The sequence below is a fragment of the Ictidomys tridecemlineatus genome, chromosome 4, assembly GCF_052094955.1.
Source record: "Ictidomys tridecemlineatus isolate mIctTri1 chromosome 4, mIctTri1.hap1, whole genome shotgun sequence".
Classification (NCBI taxonomy): domain Eukaryota; kingdom Metazoa; phylum Chordata; class Mammalia; order Rodentia; family Sciuridae; genus Ictidomys; species Ictidomys tridecemlineatus.
Window position 1 is genome coordinate 209,590,491 of NC_135480.1, and position 14,112 is coordinate 209,604,602.

A 14,112-nucleotide genomic window follows, 5' to 3' on the forward strand; every position below is an offset into this window, starting at 1 on the left:
CTTCCCCCCAGTGAGCCAGGCCAGGAAGGGGAACTGAGGCCCACACACAGGGCAGGTGTGGGCAATGACCACTGTGCAGGACCCTGGGCTCCAGAAGGTGCAGCCAGCGTACTGCAGGAGCCCAGTCTCCACTGGCACCCAACACGAGGCCAGAGTGTGCTCCTTGGCCAGCCTGCCCGCCCCTCTAGGCTCTCCCCTTTCACCTGCGATGAGCTCGCCCTAAGCCATGTCTGTGCCACACTGGATCCTTGTGTCTGGGCCACAACCTTGTCTGAGGACAAGGCACAGACACAGCGCTCCACAGTCGGGGGACGTCCCCCGGGGCGCCTCTGCTAGGATTTCTGCTTTTCACCTGGTGGGCAGATTCCTGTAGGAAAGCGCAGTCAGAGGTGGAGCACTGCCCAGCCAGCCCTGGGCTCCGCAGCCAGCACCGTGGACACACGAGCGTGCTCCCTTCTCGTCAGACGTCTTCTTGACGGGGACCCTCTGGGCCCATCCGTAGACCCCAGACAGCCCCTCTGACACGCCCGTACCTGCTGGCCCCCACCTGGGCCGTGAGGGACTGCCCAGGTGGTGCTTGTGTGTGGAAAAGGCCAGAGCCAGCCACACGTGTGCTAGCTGTGCCCTGGCACGGTGTGCCCTGGCACGGCGCAGTTACCCACCACACTCCAACTATCACCCAGTTACTCAACCTTTCCGCTGTCCCAGCTTTGACCAGCACCAGGAGAAGGGATGGAAGTGCAGGGCACAGTGGGGGCTTAAGGCAGAGAGGCAGGAGGCCAGCTTCCCCACGGACCCCCTCACAGGCTCGTCCCATGGATCTAGCCCCCAACCCCTGCCATCACCTCGGGAGGCCTGGGGGAGGAGGTGCAGGCAGCCTCACCACGCCTCAGGGACACCCTTCCCTTCCTTCCGGGTTGAGGCAGCCCCTGAGGGACACTAGGGGTTCAGAGGTGGTCATCCCCCACCCTGCCATTCCACCCAACACTTGTCCTATCCTGCACCACCTGGCTCTGGCCATGCAGGGCAGCTGTCAGCAAGTTCTTCACCAGAGCACCCAGCAACTCATTTACAGGATCAGTCAGATCTCGTCCTCTCTGCTCAGGACTGCACCCAGTGGGTCTCACCTCACTGAGTAAAGTCAAATTCTTACACTGGCCAGCACAAAGTCTGCCCTGATAGGCCTCCCTCTGGTGCTACCGGCCTTATCCCTTGAATATGCCAGCCTTGAGCCTACCCCAGGGCCTTTGCACAGGCTGCACACTGACTGGGTTTGTCCTCCCTCGCCATCCATTTAGCTCACTCCTTCCCTCTTCTGAAGTCTGGCTCAACATCATTGTTCTCGGACTTTCCTGTGACCTCTGAAACCTCAAGCCCAGCTGTCTCCTGCCTCCCTGATGCCCTTTTGCTGTACTTCTTGATCCTTTTCACTGCCTTGGGCCCTTTGTCTTCCCTGTCCCCCCTCACAGGTTGACTTCAAGCCCAGGTGGTGAGGAGCCTCCCAAGACCCTCCCCTTCTCTGCTCCTGAGGCCCACCTGCCTCATTTCCCACCTAGTAACAGGCACCCGTATCCACTGAAATAAAATTGCTTACCCAGGAAAGGGTCAACTGCCCAGATGGGCTGGCAAGCCATGTTCCCAGACACTCGAAATTACTCCAATGTGGGTTTTATGGTTTTCTTATGTTTTAGAACTAATTTTTATTCCTTGCATTAATCTCCTATGGCTACTGTAACACATTATCACAAACTTGTGGCTTCAAACATGCATTCATAGTTGTGTGTGGTGCACACCTGTAATCTCAGCTACTCGGGAGCTGAGGCAGGAGGGTCACAAGTTCAAGTCCAGCCTGAGTGACCTGGCAAGACCCTGTATCAGAATTAAAAAATAAGAAGGACTGGCCATGTAGCTCTGTGCTGGAGCACCCTGGCTCCATCTCCAGGACTGGAAACAGCCAACGTGCCTTCATTATCTCAGGTTTTGAGGCTAGAGCTACCAAATTGGTCTCCCTGGGCTGAAATCAGCTGTGGTCTGGCTGTGCTCCTGAGGCTCTGGGGGACAGCCCTTCCTCCTCTGCCGCATCACCCTGCAGGAGTGGGTGCAGCGAGCCTTAGGGAAGCTGATGAGGGGTGGCCCCGGGCTCCCATGCAGGTGAAGGCAGGCTGCAGGCTCTGCCATCTGAGGTCTCCCTGGGCCACCTTGTCGTGGTGAGCAGGTTAGGAGGGAGCACAAAGTGACAGCCATTGCTTCTGCCATATTCTAGTGACTAGAAGCAAATCACTAGGTGCAGCTTGAGGGAAGGGGGGGGGTCACATAAGGGTCTGGGCCATCCTAGAGAATGCTACCATGATGAGTAAGCTAGAATGTATTCTATGTAGTCACAAGTAAGGGAAACTGAAAATGGAGCAGGAAAGGGGATAGAGTTGGACAGGTGTTGAAATGTTCTTCTCAGGCTCACTGAGAAGGGTGCATTTGGGGAAAGACCTGAAAAAGGTGAGCACATCCAAGACCAGATGACAGCATGTGCAAAGGCCCTGCAGCAGAGCCTATGAGGGCCTGGAGGGGAGCAAACCAGGAAACCTGGGAGATGAGGCAGGCTTAGCTCAGGGAGATAGGTTGACAGCCTACAAAACCACCAACAGCTCTCCCCAAGGCCACCATGCCTCACTCCAGCCCTTTTGCAAAGTCTTTAGCAGACCTGTCCAGCAGGGCCCTTCCTGGGATCCCCCTTTCTCTTCCCTAGGTCAGAGCTCAAACAGGCAGCTGTTCCCAACCACAGGGCTCTCGTTCTGCTACAGCTTCTGCCTAGAGCTTGGCCCTACCCGAAGGTGTCATGTTGATTGTCTCTCCCACTGGATCTCTCAAGCTCCAGGAGGTCCGAGGCCTTGCCTATCGTCCACAGGGTCCTCAGGGATAGGACAACATGAAGGCTCAGGAGCGCTGGCTCGTAACCCCCGGACTGCCAGGGTTTTACTCCGCATCTGGGCTGGTCCCGGTTAGGAAGCGTCGCTTGGCATCTAAAGCCACGTGAGACACACCTGGGGGACAGGAGGGCTAACTGGCCGCAGGGAGGAGTAAGTGGGTGGGATGTAGAAGCGGCCCTCGCGTGAAGCGCGGGGGCTGTGCGCGCCACTGTTGAGGGAACCCTGGACCAGGGGACCATGGGCGGAGCAGGGGAGAGGCCCAAAGAGACCCCTGCTGGAGTTGGGGCCGCAGAGCGCACAGCCACAGACGCGGAGGTTGGGACCGCACCCTCCAGGCACCAAGCCCCGCCCCGACTCCGCCAGCCTAGCGCCAAGCCCCGCCCAGTCCCGGAGCTGAGTCCCTCCCACCGAGGCTGGAAGCTCCGCCCCTGAAGACTCCGCCCCGCGCAGGCGCCCTAAGCCCCACGTCGGCCGCGTCGGCCTCCCAAGCCGCTCCTCGGCGCAGGCGCCCTGGGCCTGTAGTCTTGACCCCAGCGCCCCCGTGTGGCCGACGTCTGCAGATCGGCCATGGTGCCACCGCCGCTGTCGCCTCCGCTCTGCACGCTGCCGCCTGGCCCGGGCCCACCCCGCTTCGTGTGCTACTGCGAGCGGGAGGAGAGTGGGGACGCAGACTGCGGCAGCTTCAACCTCTAGTGAGTGGGGTCCCGGGAGGCGAGGTGCGGGAGCTTGGCGGGCGGCCGCGACTGACGACAACTTCCGCACAGTGTCACCGACGCCGCGCAGCTCTGGAGCACCAGCTTCTCGCGGGACAGCCTGGCGGCCCTCGTGCGTAAGGACGCCCGGGCGGGTCTGGGAGCTTGCCACCCCCGCACTGAGCCGGAGCCTCCTGTGGGATGTAGGGACCTGTGACCCGCAAAGGGGCATGAACTCTCCCTTTCCCCACGTTGTAGCTGCAGTCTTAAAGTTGGTCTGGGAGCCCAGGGTCGGGCAGGTTTGGGGCCTTTCAGTGGGTCTAGGGTCCCGGGCAGCTGGTGACAAGTCCCTGTGCCCTTCAGAAAGCCCGCTTTGGTCTTAATGAAACTGAGGACATCACCTCCCGGTTCAGGTGAGCCACAGGCAGGCAGGAGGAGTCGGGGTGGAACAGGGGTGAGGGACTGGCCACAGCGTCTCCTGCCTTTCCTCCCCCAGGGCAGCCTGCCATCATCAAGGGGTGACTCTGAGCTTTCAGGAGGATAGAGCATCCCTGACACTTTCAGGGGGGCCATCAACACTGGTCTTCGACCTCTGCAAGGTGCCGGGTATAGAGGCAGCCCCCAGGTTGCAGGCACTGACCCTGGGCCTGGCAGAGCGCGTGTGCAGCCTGGAGCAGCAACTGGCAGGTGGGTGGGCACCTGTACCCTCTCTGGGGTCCCTGTCATGCTCCGCCTTCTTGCACTGAGTAGGGTGCCCACGGGCTTTCTCTCCAGCTGTGGAAAAGACAGCTGCCAGCCCCAGGAAGAGTCCCCAGCCAGCGGGATCTCAACTCTTCTTACCAGGTAAGGTGAGGACCTGGGAGGAGGGTTGGGTGTTCTCTTTCCTTTGGAACTATCTCCCCCCAAAACAGGCCTCACGCTTGGAAAGAAGATCTGTCTATGCAGATAGGGCCATGGCAGGGAGTGCTGCTGGGTTCAGAAGCCCTGCTTCCTGTTTTTCTCCAGACCCCGATCCCCAGAGAGGTGGTCCTGGACCTGGGGTCAGGAAACGGTGTCCAGGGGAATCCCTCATCAACCCTGGCTTCAAAAGGTACCTGCCCACTGTCCCTCCTAACCTGGATCCCTACCCGCTCCTCCACACCCCCATTGGATCACCCCCTCTTCTCTCTCAGTAAGAAGCCAGCTGGTGGCGTAGACTTCGATGAAACCTGAAGTACAGTAAAACGTGTGGCCTTGTCAGGAGTCTCCTGGTAAATAGAGCAGCAGCCTGAGTCCCTGCCACCAGAGACCCTGCCTCGACTTCCACCTGTGGCAGTCCATCTGCTGTGTACAGAGTAGGGCTGCTGCCCAAGTCCCTGCCCATTAAAATAAAGGGCTCCCTCAGGTGAAGACTCTGGTTCTTGGGGGCTGGCCTGGGGAGGGGAGCAGGAACCCCCCTTAGGCCGGGCCCTGGGCTGGGAGCACGGGTGTAAACAGCCACACCCAGGCACCAGCTCCTGGGAGGAGGCTCTTCCTGGGTGGATCTGGGGTGACTGAGCTCTCTCAGACCAGTCCAGCCGTTCCTGCATGACCAGCCCAGGGCCAAGGCTTCCAACATTGTCCTGTCCCTTCATTGCCCACGCAGGCAGAGCACAGGCCCACACTGGTGCAGGCCTGGGAGGACATCTCATGCAGATGCATATGTAGAAGGCCACCACTGTGGCCCCGCAGCTGAACTCACTGCTAGAGAGGGCAGTGGCTGCAGCCTGGGAGTACTGAGGAATGTGGGCCTTTCCCCACCCACCTGGCCCGGCGCCCTGAGGTTGAGCTCCTCAGGCCTCTGCTCCCCACCCTCCTTGGCCATACAGGGCACCCTGCCCCACCCTAGCCTGACTGGTTTGGGAACCCAATCCAGTCCCCCTGACGCCTCTGCCTAGGTGACATGGGAAGGAGGCCCCAGGCCTGTGCACTACTCTGTATAGGAGGATGGACGGGGCTCCACCCACTGGGAGCTCTGGCCTCACCATTCTGGGATGGTCATCTTGTCCCCACTCACCATGGTGGGAGTGGAGTTGGGTGGCAGTAATCGTGGGCCTCTTGCCCCTTGGATATCAGGACACGCTCACTGGGGGCAGAGATACCTTTATGGGGCTATATACGCGAGAATGGGTTGGGACGAGGCCGGGGCGCTAACGGGGGCGCACAGCGGGCCGGTATGCTGCCAGGATCTCGGCGCTGTGGGGACACGTGTACTTGAACTCCTTCTCCTGCAGCGCGCTGTCCAAGTAGCGGCGGACGCCATGCAGCTCTGCAGGGATGGGTGCCTGGCGGAAGTGCGCACACACAGTCTGCGGAGGGAGGCAGGGTGCGGTCAGTGCCTAGCTCCAAGGCTTTCCCCGGGCCAGCCACCCTGCTCCCACGCTCACATCCACAATGTGCAGCTTGGGCAGCAGGCTGCAGTCGGCCAGCGTCAGCTGATCACCGTCCAGAAAGCGACGGCGGGACTCGCGCAGCTGTGGTTCCTGCTCCCGCTCATGCTCCAGGGGTGTGCGCAGGTAGCTGTCCAGCCTGGCTAGTGCGCGCAGCAGCTGCTGGTACAGGGCTAGAGGAGGGGGCTGATGAGGACCTTGCCTGGGGGTGCCTGCCCACACCCACGTGCCCACGTGTCTGCGCCTCACCATCATCCTGCCCTGGCGCTGGGTTCTTAATGAATGCCGAGAACTTGTGGAAGACGTCGTTGCCCGCTGTGTTGGACTCCCTGTAACGGGGTGCCAGGCTGGGAAAGCTGTGGGGTGGGGGGAGTGAGGCCTCATGTCACATCGGTGTGCCTCCAGCCCCTCTCCCCCCCAGTGACCTTCCCAGGCTGCATCCTGGGGGCCCCATCTCTGCCTCCTGTCCCCTCCAGTTCTCACTTGGGTGGCCCAAGTGTCTCCTCCAGGAACTCTTCAATCTGCAGCGTGTCTGTCTTGGCGTCCCCATCATAGAGCAGAATGGGCAGCTGTGAGCCTGGCGCAAAGTCCTTCAGCACGTCCAGTGCCCTGTGGGCACCAGGTGGGAGGGAGGCAGCTGGCCCAGGTGGGCAGAGGCCAGGGAGGGGTGCGGGGCTGGGGTCTCACCTGCGTGTGTCCACGGTGGTGAGTGTGAAGGGAACACCCTTGAGGAGCAGGACCATGAAGAGCCGCTGGCAGGAAGGGCAGTGCCCCACGCTCTCCCCGTCCTCACTGGCCTGGGGAGGTGGGTGGAGTAGGGGTGTTCCAGCTGGGAGCAGACCCAGGACTCCTGCCACAAACTTGGGTGGGACCCTGCTCCCCACTGCCAGTGGGACTGGAGCCTCGCCAGGGCTCAGCTTGTTGGGCAGGGCCTCTCCAAGTGTCCAGAGAGGGCCCTTGGCTTGATCCCTGGGAGGTAGGGAGGGGCATAGGGCAGCTAGCTGGGAGCCTGGAGGGACTCTGGCCCTGGGGATTGGCCCCCAGAACCTCTTTTTTTTTTTTTTTTTTTTTTTTGGGCACAGGCTACACCCCTGGGCTCCAGGCCCCAAGTTCTGCAAGGATGGGGTAAGCCCAGCCAGCTGTTTCTGAGTGGTCCCCTCTGCCAAAGTGGGCACAGCAGCTGGCAGCCCACCTGCTCCCCCAGCTCAGGGCCCCGGGCAAGGGCGCTGACACCTGCTGCTTGTAGATCTGGGTTTGGACCTGAGTGCCCGGGCTGCCTGGCACCAGTCAGGCCTGCCACGCCACCCGCACCTCCTCACCAGGAGGTCCACCTCCCCACCAGGAGGTCCGGAGTTACCCCCACCTCTTAGGGGGTGAATCCTCCCCTACTCGGCCCCCAGTTTACTCAGCCCACCACAGGGGAAGGGCTCAGAAGCTGCTGGGGCAACCCCTGCCTCAGTCATCCCCAGAAAAGCAGAATCCACAGAGCCCCCTCCCCTGGACCTTCCCCCAGCCCAGCCTGCCCAGAACCTTCACAAAGAGCTGGAGCTTGGTGGTCTCGGCCATGGTGGAGCTGCGGCATCAGGTGCAGGGCACTGGGCCCAGACCTGGGAACTCTTTAAGTCTCCCTGGGTGCCCCGCCCTCCCCAGCCTGGGGCCCTCCCCAGCCTGGGGCCCCGCCCCATGGAGCCACCTAGGCGGGCAGATGAATCAGGGCGCAGAGCTGGCTGCCTGTGTGAGGTGGGTCTGTCAGGGTGTCCGAGCATGACCGGCCATGGGGGCCTGAATCTTGGGGGCTGGCGGTAAGTGTGCGAGGCTGGCTCATGCCAGAAGACTGGCTCCTGGTGTGTGCTCACTGGGGAGCCAGTGTGTAGGCAGACCAGAGGGTAGAGAGGCCCGAAGAGCCCAGGGTCCAGAAGGGGTGGGGTGAGGTGGGGTGCCAGCCTGGAGGGGCAGCTCTGGGTCTGGACTGATGCTCCATGATCTGGGCTCAGAACCTGCTCACAGCCCTCCCTGCAGTGCATGCCCCACGGTCTAAGTCCCCAGCCTGGGGGGCCAGCAGGTGACTCTGCACTCTGCTTGGTTCCCTCCTACCTATCAGGACATTACCAGATGAGGAGCCCACCTCCAGAGACTCTCCTCCCACCCACGGAGAGCCAGGCTGGCGACCCCTCCCTCTCCAGGGCGGCTCCACATTCCCGACATGCTGGAGGCAGGTAGCCTGCCTGGTGTTTAACCAGCTGTGTGGGCAGCCCTGGGCTCCGTCCCATCCTGCCCCTGGCTTGGGGCAGGTTTCCTACCCTCTTGACTGCTAAGCCTCTGAACAGCACCAGGGGACATAAGGCACAACCTGCTGGCCTAGGGGACTGGCAGAGTAGCAGGAAGGAAAGACCGGGGCAGGGCAAATGGCCCCACAGATGCATACCTGCCCCTCTGCCCGGGACTTCCAGCTCCTCCGGAATCCACAGCTTGGTGTTCCTTCCGTGGTGGTGGTGGTGGTGATGGGTGTGTGAGGTGTGTGTTGGTAGGTGCCGGTGCCGGTGGGGGTGGGGGTGGGGGTGGGGGGCTGCTTCCCTCCCCCATGCCCCAGACTTGACTCCTAAGAAACCCAGTGTGGGGGCTGGGGATGTGGCTCAAGCGGTAGCGCGCTCGCCTAGCATGCGTGCGGCCCGGGTTCGATCCTCAGCAGCACCACATACCAACAAAGATGTTGTGTCCGCCGAGAACTAAGAAAAAATAAATAAATGTTAAAATTCTCTCTCTCTCTCTCTGTTCCCCCCCTCTCTCTCACTCTCTCTTTAAAAAAAAAAAAGAAACCCAGTGTGTGCATGGATGCTTGGCGCCACCCAGTGGCCATAAGTGGGACTGGCCTGGCTGCCTTCTCCTTGGGATGGTGTGGCATCTGGGGGAGCTGGAGGATGGGGCCAGGGTAACACACCTGACTTCTGGCCAGGGCTGCGGTGCACACCAGGCACCCTGTGACCAGCACCAAGTCCCCCCTTGCCTCCCTTTCATACCCATCCTGACCCCTTCCTGGACCCCACCCATGGTCAGGGCTCCTGGCACTAGCTCCCTTCCACATGAGTCTTGGACACTGACCATGTGTAGTCCCAACACCTTTTAGAGTCCTGAGCTTGTGCTTTCTTGCTGAAGCCTCAGATTCTTTTCCATCCACAACTACAAGGGCTACTTCTCGACAAACAGTCAGGGACCCTGTCCATTGGTTCCCTGTGTCCCTGGTAGACCAACCACTGTCGTGGAGAAGCTGCTGAGGCTCTTCCACACCTGCCAAATGTCACTAGATGTCCTATGTGTATTTACATACATTTATAAAGGCATCCTCAGAAATGCACAAGAAAAGCTACAAAGTCGACAGAAGACATGAACAGTGGCCAGGCATGGTATTGCACCCTTGTAATCCAGCAATTTAGGAGGCTGAGGCAGGAGGATTCCAAGTTTAAGGCCAGCCTGGGCCTCACATTAGCGAGACCCCATCTCGAAAGGCTAGAGATGCAGCTCAGTGACAGAGCACCAGGGATTCAATGCACAGTAGACCACATCTGCAAGAGACATGATCAGGGGTGCAGAGGAAAGTGTCCAGTGACATTTCACTTCACACTGGTTTCAAGAGACAAGCAAGACGTGGCTCCTCTTGAGACTGGCAGAACCTGGTCCTGCTGCCTTGTGTCAGGTGTGGGGAGTCAACCAGACACTGAGCTCCTCTACCACTCAGAGAGAGCCCTCACCTCCGTTCCTGACCAGGGGAGGGCCCTGGTATGTCCAGGCTAGAGGATGGAGGGGCGGGTCTCCATGTGCCCACTGTGAGAGTCTGAAGAGATTAAGGGGCAGAATGGATTGGAGTGTGACCCCTCAGATTCATGGGTGGGAGTCCTAACCCCCAGGACTTCGGAATGTGACTTTATTTGGAGATAGTGTTTTTTACAGAAGTGATTGAATTCAAAAGAAGCCCTCAGGGTGGGCATTAATCCAATACAGCTGTCCTTACTGAAAAAGGGCTGGGATAGAGAACATGCCTAGGCCTGAGGCCCTGGGTTCAGCTCCAGCACCACAAAAAAAGGCAGAGGGCTTCTGGACACAGAGATGTGCACACAGGACAACAGCACGTGGACACTGAGGGCAGAGAGCCCAAGCAGGCAAAGAGGCCGCATGCCAGGGCTGGAGAGGCCTGCGCACAGCCGGCCAGGTCCCCTGAGTCTCAGATATCTGAGCTCCTCACAGGGGAGGTTTCTGCTCCGTAAGCCCCCTCCCACCATGTGCCACTATGTTCAGCACTACGGCACTCATCCAGGGGGAAACCCAGGAAATCCAAGAAAGCCATCATTAGTGCATATCCGCAGCCTCTGCTTGTGGAGGAGAGCTGGCCGCAGGGCCCTTGGCAAGTAGGACAGATGCCCGGCGTGTGCCTTCTGTCCATCTACAGTGTGAATTTTCACCATTTGCAGTAAATGTCTTAAAGCAGTGAGGACAGAAATTTTCCACCACCACAGGATTGTACCTAAGCCCTCAGTGCCCTGCAGGGCCCCTCTCCAACCATGCAGAGCAGACCCCTGGGGGCCATCCTCCTCAGGCCCCAGGCTGAGGTCTCAAGGCCATGGCTGGGATACACAGATCCATCACAAGCTCCGCCCCTCCAGAGACCCTTCCCCATAGGGGTAACCCCTCTGCTCTGAAGGGACACTGATCTGTGGGGAGAAGCTGAGGGGTCTGGAGTGCTGTTGGGGTGCCGGTGGGACTTGCGCAGATACTTCCAAGCTCTGTCCATGCACTGCCAGAAAGGGACACCCTCCAGCGGTCAGCAGACCCAGTGCCCAGAACCTATTTCCAAAGACCAGTCCCCAAAAGACAGCCAGGGCTCTGCCAGGCACTTTAGGTCCCGGCAGGTGAAGTGCTAGGAGGTGATCAGGATAAGGCTAGAGCCCTTGGGAGTGGGATGAGTGCCCCCAGGGAAGCCCGTAGTGCTCAGGCTTTCCACCTCAGGACCCACAGCAGGATGGGGCCCAAGTGCTCAGGCTCTGCCCCCCCATAGTGCTCGGGCTCTGCCCCCCATAGTGCAAGGGCTCTCCCCCCCATGTGCTCGGGCTCTCCCCCCCATAGTGCAAGGGCTCTCCCCCCCATGTGCTTGGGCTCTGCCCCCCATAGTGCTCGGGCTCTGCCCCCCATAGTGCTCGGGCTCTCCCCCCCATAGTGCAAGGGCTCTCCCCCCCATAGTGCAAGGGCTCTCCCCCCCATGTGCTCGGGCTCTGCCCCCCATAGTGCAAGGGCTCTCCCCCCCATAGTGCTCAGGCTCTGCCCCCCATAGTGCTCGGGCTCTCCCCCCCATAGTGCTCAGGCTCTCCCCCCCATAGTGCAAGGGCTCTCCCCCCCATAGTGCTCAGGCTCTCCCCCCCATGTGCTTGGGCTCTGCCCCCCATAGTGCTCAGGCTCTCCCCCCCATAGTGCTCAGACTCTGATCCCCCATAGTGCTCGGGCTCTGCCCCCCCATAGTGCTCGGGCTCTCCCCCCCATAGTGCAAGGGCTCTCCCCCCCATAGTGCTCAGGCTCTCCCCCCCATGTGCTTGGGCTCTGCCCCCCATAGTGCTCGGGCTCTGCCCCCCCATGGTGCTCAGGCTCTCCCCCCCATAGTGCAAGGGCTCTCCCCCCCATAGTGCTCAGGCTCTCCCCCCCATGTGCTTGGGCTCTGCCCCCCATAGTGCTCGGGCTCTCCCCCCCCATAGTGCTCGGGCTCTCCCCCCCATAGTGCAAGGGCTCTTCCCCCCATGTGCTTGGGCTCTGCCCCCCATAGTGCTCGGGCTCTCCCCCCCATAGTGCTCGGGCTCTCCCCCCCATAGTGCTCGGGCTCTCCCCCCCATAGTGCAAGGGCTCTGCCCCCCATAGTGCTCAGGCTCTCCCCCCCCATAGTGCTCGGGCTCTCCCCCCCCATAGTGCTCGGGCTCTCCCCCCCATAGTGCTCGGGCTCTCCCCCCCATAGTGCTCGGGCTCTGCCCCCCATGGTGCTCGGGCTCTCCCCCCCATAGTGCTCGGGCTCTGCCCCCCATAGTGCTCGGGCTCTCCCCCCCATAGTGCTCGGGCTCTCCCCCCCATAGTGCTCAGGCTCTCCCCCCCATAGTGCTCGGGCTCTCCCCCCCATAGTGCTCGGGCTCTGCCCCCCATAGTGCAAGGGCTCTCCCCCCCCATAGTGCAAGGGCTCTCCCCCCCCATAGTGCTCAGGCTCTGCCCCCCATAGTGCTCAGGCTCTCCCCCCCATAGTGCTCAGGCTCTGCCCCCCATAGTGCTCGGGCTCTCCCCCCCATGGTGCTCGGGCTCTCCCCCCCATAGTGCTCGGGCTCTCCCCCCCATAGTGCTCGGGCTCTGCCCCCCATAGTGCTCAGGCTCTGCCCCCCATAGTGCTCAGGCTCTGCCCCCCATAGTGCTCAGGCTCTCCCCCCCATAGTGCAAGGGGTCTCCCCCCCATAGTGCAAGGGCTCTCCCCCCCATAGTGCTCGGGCTCTGCCCCCCATAGTGCTCAGGCTCTGCCCCCCATAGTGCTCAGACTCTCCCCCCCATAGTGCTCAGACTCTGCCCCCCATGGTGCTCGGGCTCTGCCCCCCATAGTGCTCAGACTCTGCCCCCCCATAGTGCTCGGGCTCTGCCCCCCATAGTGCTCAGGCTCTGCCCCCCATAGTGCTCAGGCTCTGCCCCCCATGGTGCTCGGGCTCTGCCCCCCATAGTGCTCAGGCTCTGCCCCCCATAGTGCTCAGGCTCTGCCCCCCCATAGTGCTCGGGCTCTCCCCCCCATAGTGCAAGGGCTCTCCCCCCCATAGTGCTCGGGCTCTGCCCCCCATAGTGCTCGGGCTCTGCCCCCCATGGTGCTCAGGCTCTGCCCCCCATAGTGCTCTCCACCTGAGGACACACTGCAGTCTGGGACCAGGAGAGCCGCTCACCAGGATCCCCCCTAATCTTCCAGCCTCCAGAACTACAGGAGTAATGTCTGCTGCTGTGAGCACCCCAGTGAGTGGGCAGGGCAGCCCTGAGGGGACCTAGATGGGCTCCCTGGAGAAGGGGGAGGTCCTGAGAGGGCAGGGAGAAGGACACCCTCAAGGATGATTAGGAGCCATCAAAGGGACACAGAGGACCCCTGCGAGGGAACTGCAAACATAGAAGTGTGACATTAGAATTGATAAGAATCATGCATATCTGCCTCAACAAAAAGAATTAACAGTGACAGCGATGAGAGGAAATGTGGATTTTTAGAAAACCCACAAGCCTGCTTTCGTGGGGTTTTTTTTTTTGTTTTTTTTTTTTAGAATTTTAATATTTATTTTTTAGTTTTTTGTGTTTTTTTTGGGGGGGCAGACACAGCATCTTGTTTGTATGTGGTGCTGAGGATCAAAGCCCGGCTGCTCGCATGCCAGGCAAGGGCGCTACCACTTGAGCCACATCCCCAGCCTGAGCATTGGTGTTTTTTAAAGCCAAGGGGCTCTTGGTGAAAAGACACCAGCTGGGGCTGGGGCTGGGGTTGGGGCTCAGTGGTAGAGCACTCGCCTAGCACATGGGAGGCCCTGGGTTCGATACTCGATACTCAGCACCACATAAAAGTAAATAAATAAAATAAAGATATTGTGCTTAACTAGAGTATTAAAAAAATGCCAGCTAATGAATGCAGAAAGGGAAATACTAGAAAATGACCCTCCTGCCACCATTGCCCTGTGACTGGTGTGTGGATGGCTGTTCCTGCAGTCAGGAAGCACCTGCCATGGTCTTCCCAGGTCTGGAGACAGTGGCCACATCTTGGCCAGGAAACCACCTGTAGCACCACAGGCCATGGGACAGGAACATCTGGGCCCACCTCCCTACGCCCGGTGTTCCTGCCACGCGTTCTGCCTGTGTCTGATAAGAGGAATTGACCAGACCACTGGGTGCAGGCGGCCCTTGTGACACCTGTCTTAATTGAGGGCAGAATGGACGACTGAGGCTACTGCAGAGGACTGGGCAAGGCAAGGTGGGAATGTGACTCCCGACTGGATCCTGGAACTTTTGAAAAAGGCATTGAGGGCAAGCCTGCAACACTGGGGAGCTAGTGGGAGCTGG

The 14,112-nt window shown here is 60.4% G+C and overlaps 2 protein-coding genes across 5 annotated transcripts; one reads left to right on the top strand and one right to left on the bottom strand.

Moving 5' to 3' along the window:
- The first annotated feature begins 3,438 nt into the window (after positions 1-3,438).
- Paxx (PAXX non-homologous end joining factor) lies at positions 3,439-5,001 on the top strand. Of its 4 annotated transcripts, none has more exons than XM_040286689.2 (7): positions 3,439-3,616; positions 3,689-3,749; positions 3,980-4,029; positions 4,113-4,303; positions 4,391-4,459; positions 4,622-4,706; positions 4,793-5,001. In XM_040286689.2, the coding sequence occupies exons 1-7, from the start codon at positions 3,492-3,494 to the stop codon at positions 4,809-4,811; spliced, it is 600 nt and encodes a 199-aa protein (XP_040142623.1). In that variant the 5' UTR covers positions 3,439-3,491; the 3' UTR covers positions 4,812-5,001. The 4 variants fall into 4 exon arrangements, with proteins under 4 accessions (XP_040142623.1, XP_005336969.1, XP_077904916.1 ...); XM_005336912.5 differs by having other exon boundaries at positions 3,440-3,616; positions 4,789-5,001; XM_005336913.4 differs by having other exon boundaries at positions 3,481-3,616; positions 3,689-3,753; positions 4,789-5,001.
- Positions 5,002-5,721: 720 nt separating this feature from the next.
- On the bottom strand, positions 5,722-7,701 carry Clic3 (chloride intracellular channel 3). Its single transcript, XM_005336914.5, has 6 exons — positions 7,555-7,701; positions 6,712-6,821; positions 6,508-6,633; positions 6,274-6,380; positions 6,022-6,197; positions 5,722-5,943 (listed from the first exon to the last, which is right to left on the bottom strand). Exons 1-6 carry the CDS (start codon positions 7,588-7,590, stop codon positions 5,785-5,787), a joined length of 714 nt encoding a protein of 237 aa, XP_005336971.1. The 5' UTR covers positions 7,591-7,701; the 3' UTR covers positions 5,722-5,784.
- Positions 7,702-14,112: the final 6,411 nt, after the last annotated feature.

What these genes read in the sequence shown, in the direction of transcription:
- Paxx (XM_005336912.5), top strand. Translation starts at nt 3,492, where the DNA reads ATGGTGCCACCGCCGCTGTCGCCTCCGCTCTGCACGCTGCCGCCTGGC. An exon ending in GGGACAGCCTGGCGGCCCTC is followed by an intron (nt 3,750 to 3,979) that starts GTGCGTAAGGAC and finishes TGTGCCCTTCAG; the next exon opens with AAAGCCCGCTTTGGTCTTAA. An exon ending in CCTGGAGCAGCAACTGGCAG is followed by an intron (nt 4,304 to 4,390) that starts GTGGGTGGGCAC and finishes CTTTCTCTCCAG; the next exon opens with CTGTGGAAAAGACAGCTGCC.
- Clic3 (XM_005336914.5), bottom strand. Translation starts at nt 7,590, where the DNA reads ATGGCCGAGACCACCAAGCTCCAGCTCTTTGTGAAG. An exon ending in AGCGCCAGGGCAGGATGATG is followed by an intron (nt 6,198 to 6,273) that starts GTGAGGCGCAGA and finishes CCCCTCCTCTAG; the next exon opens with CCCTGTACCAGCAGCTGCTG. An exon ending in CCAAGCTGCACATTGTGGAT is followed by an intron (nt 5,944 to 6,021) that starts GTGAGCGTGGGA and finishes CTCCCTCCGCAG; the next exon opens with ACTGTGTGTGCGCACTTCCG.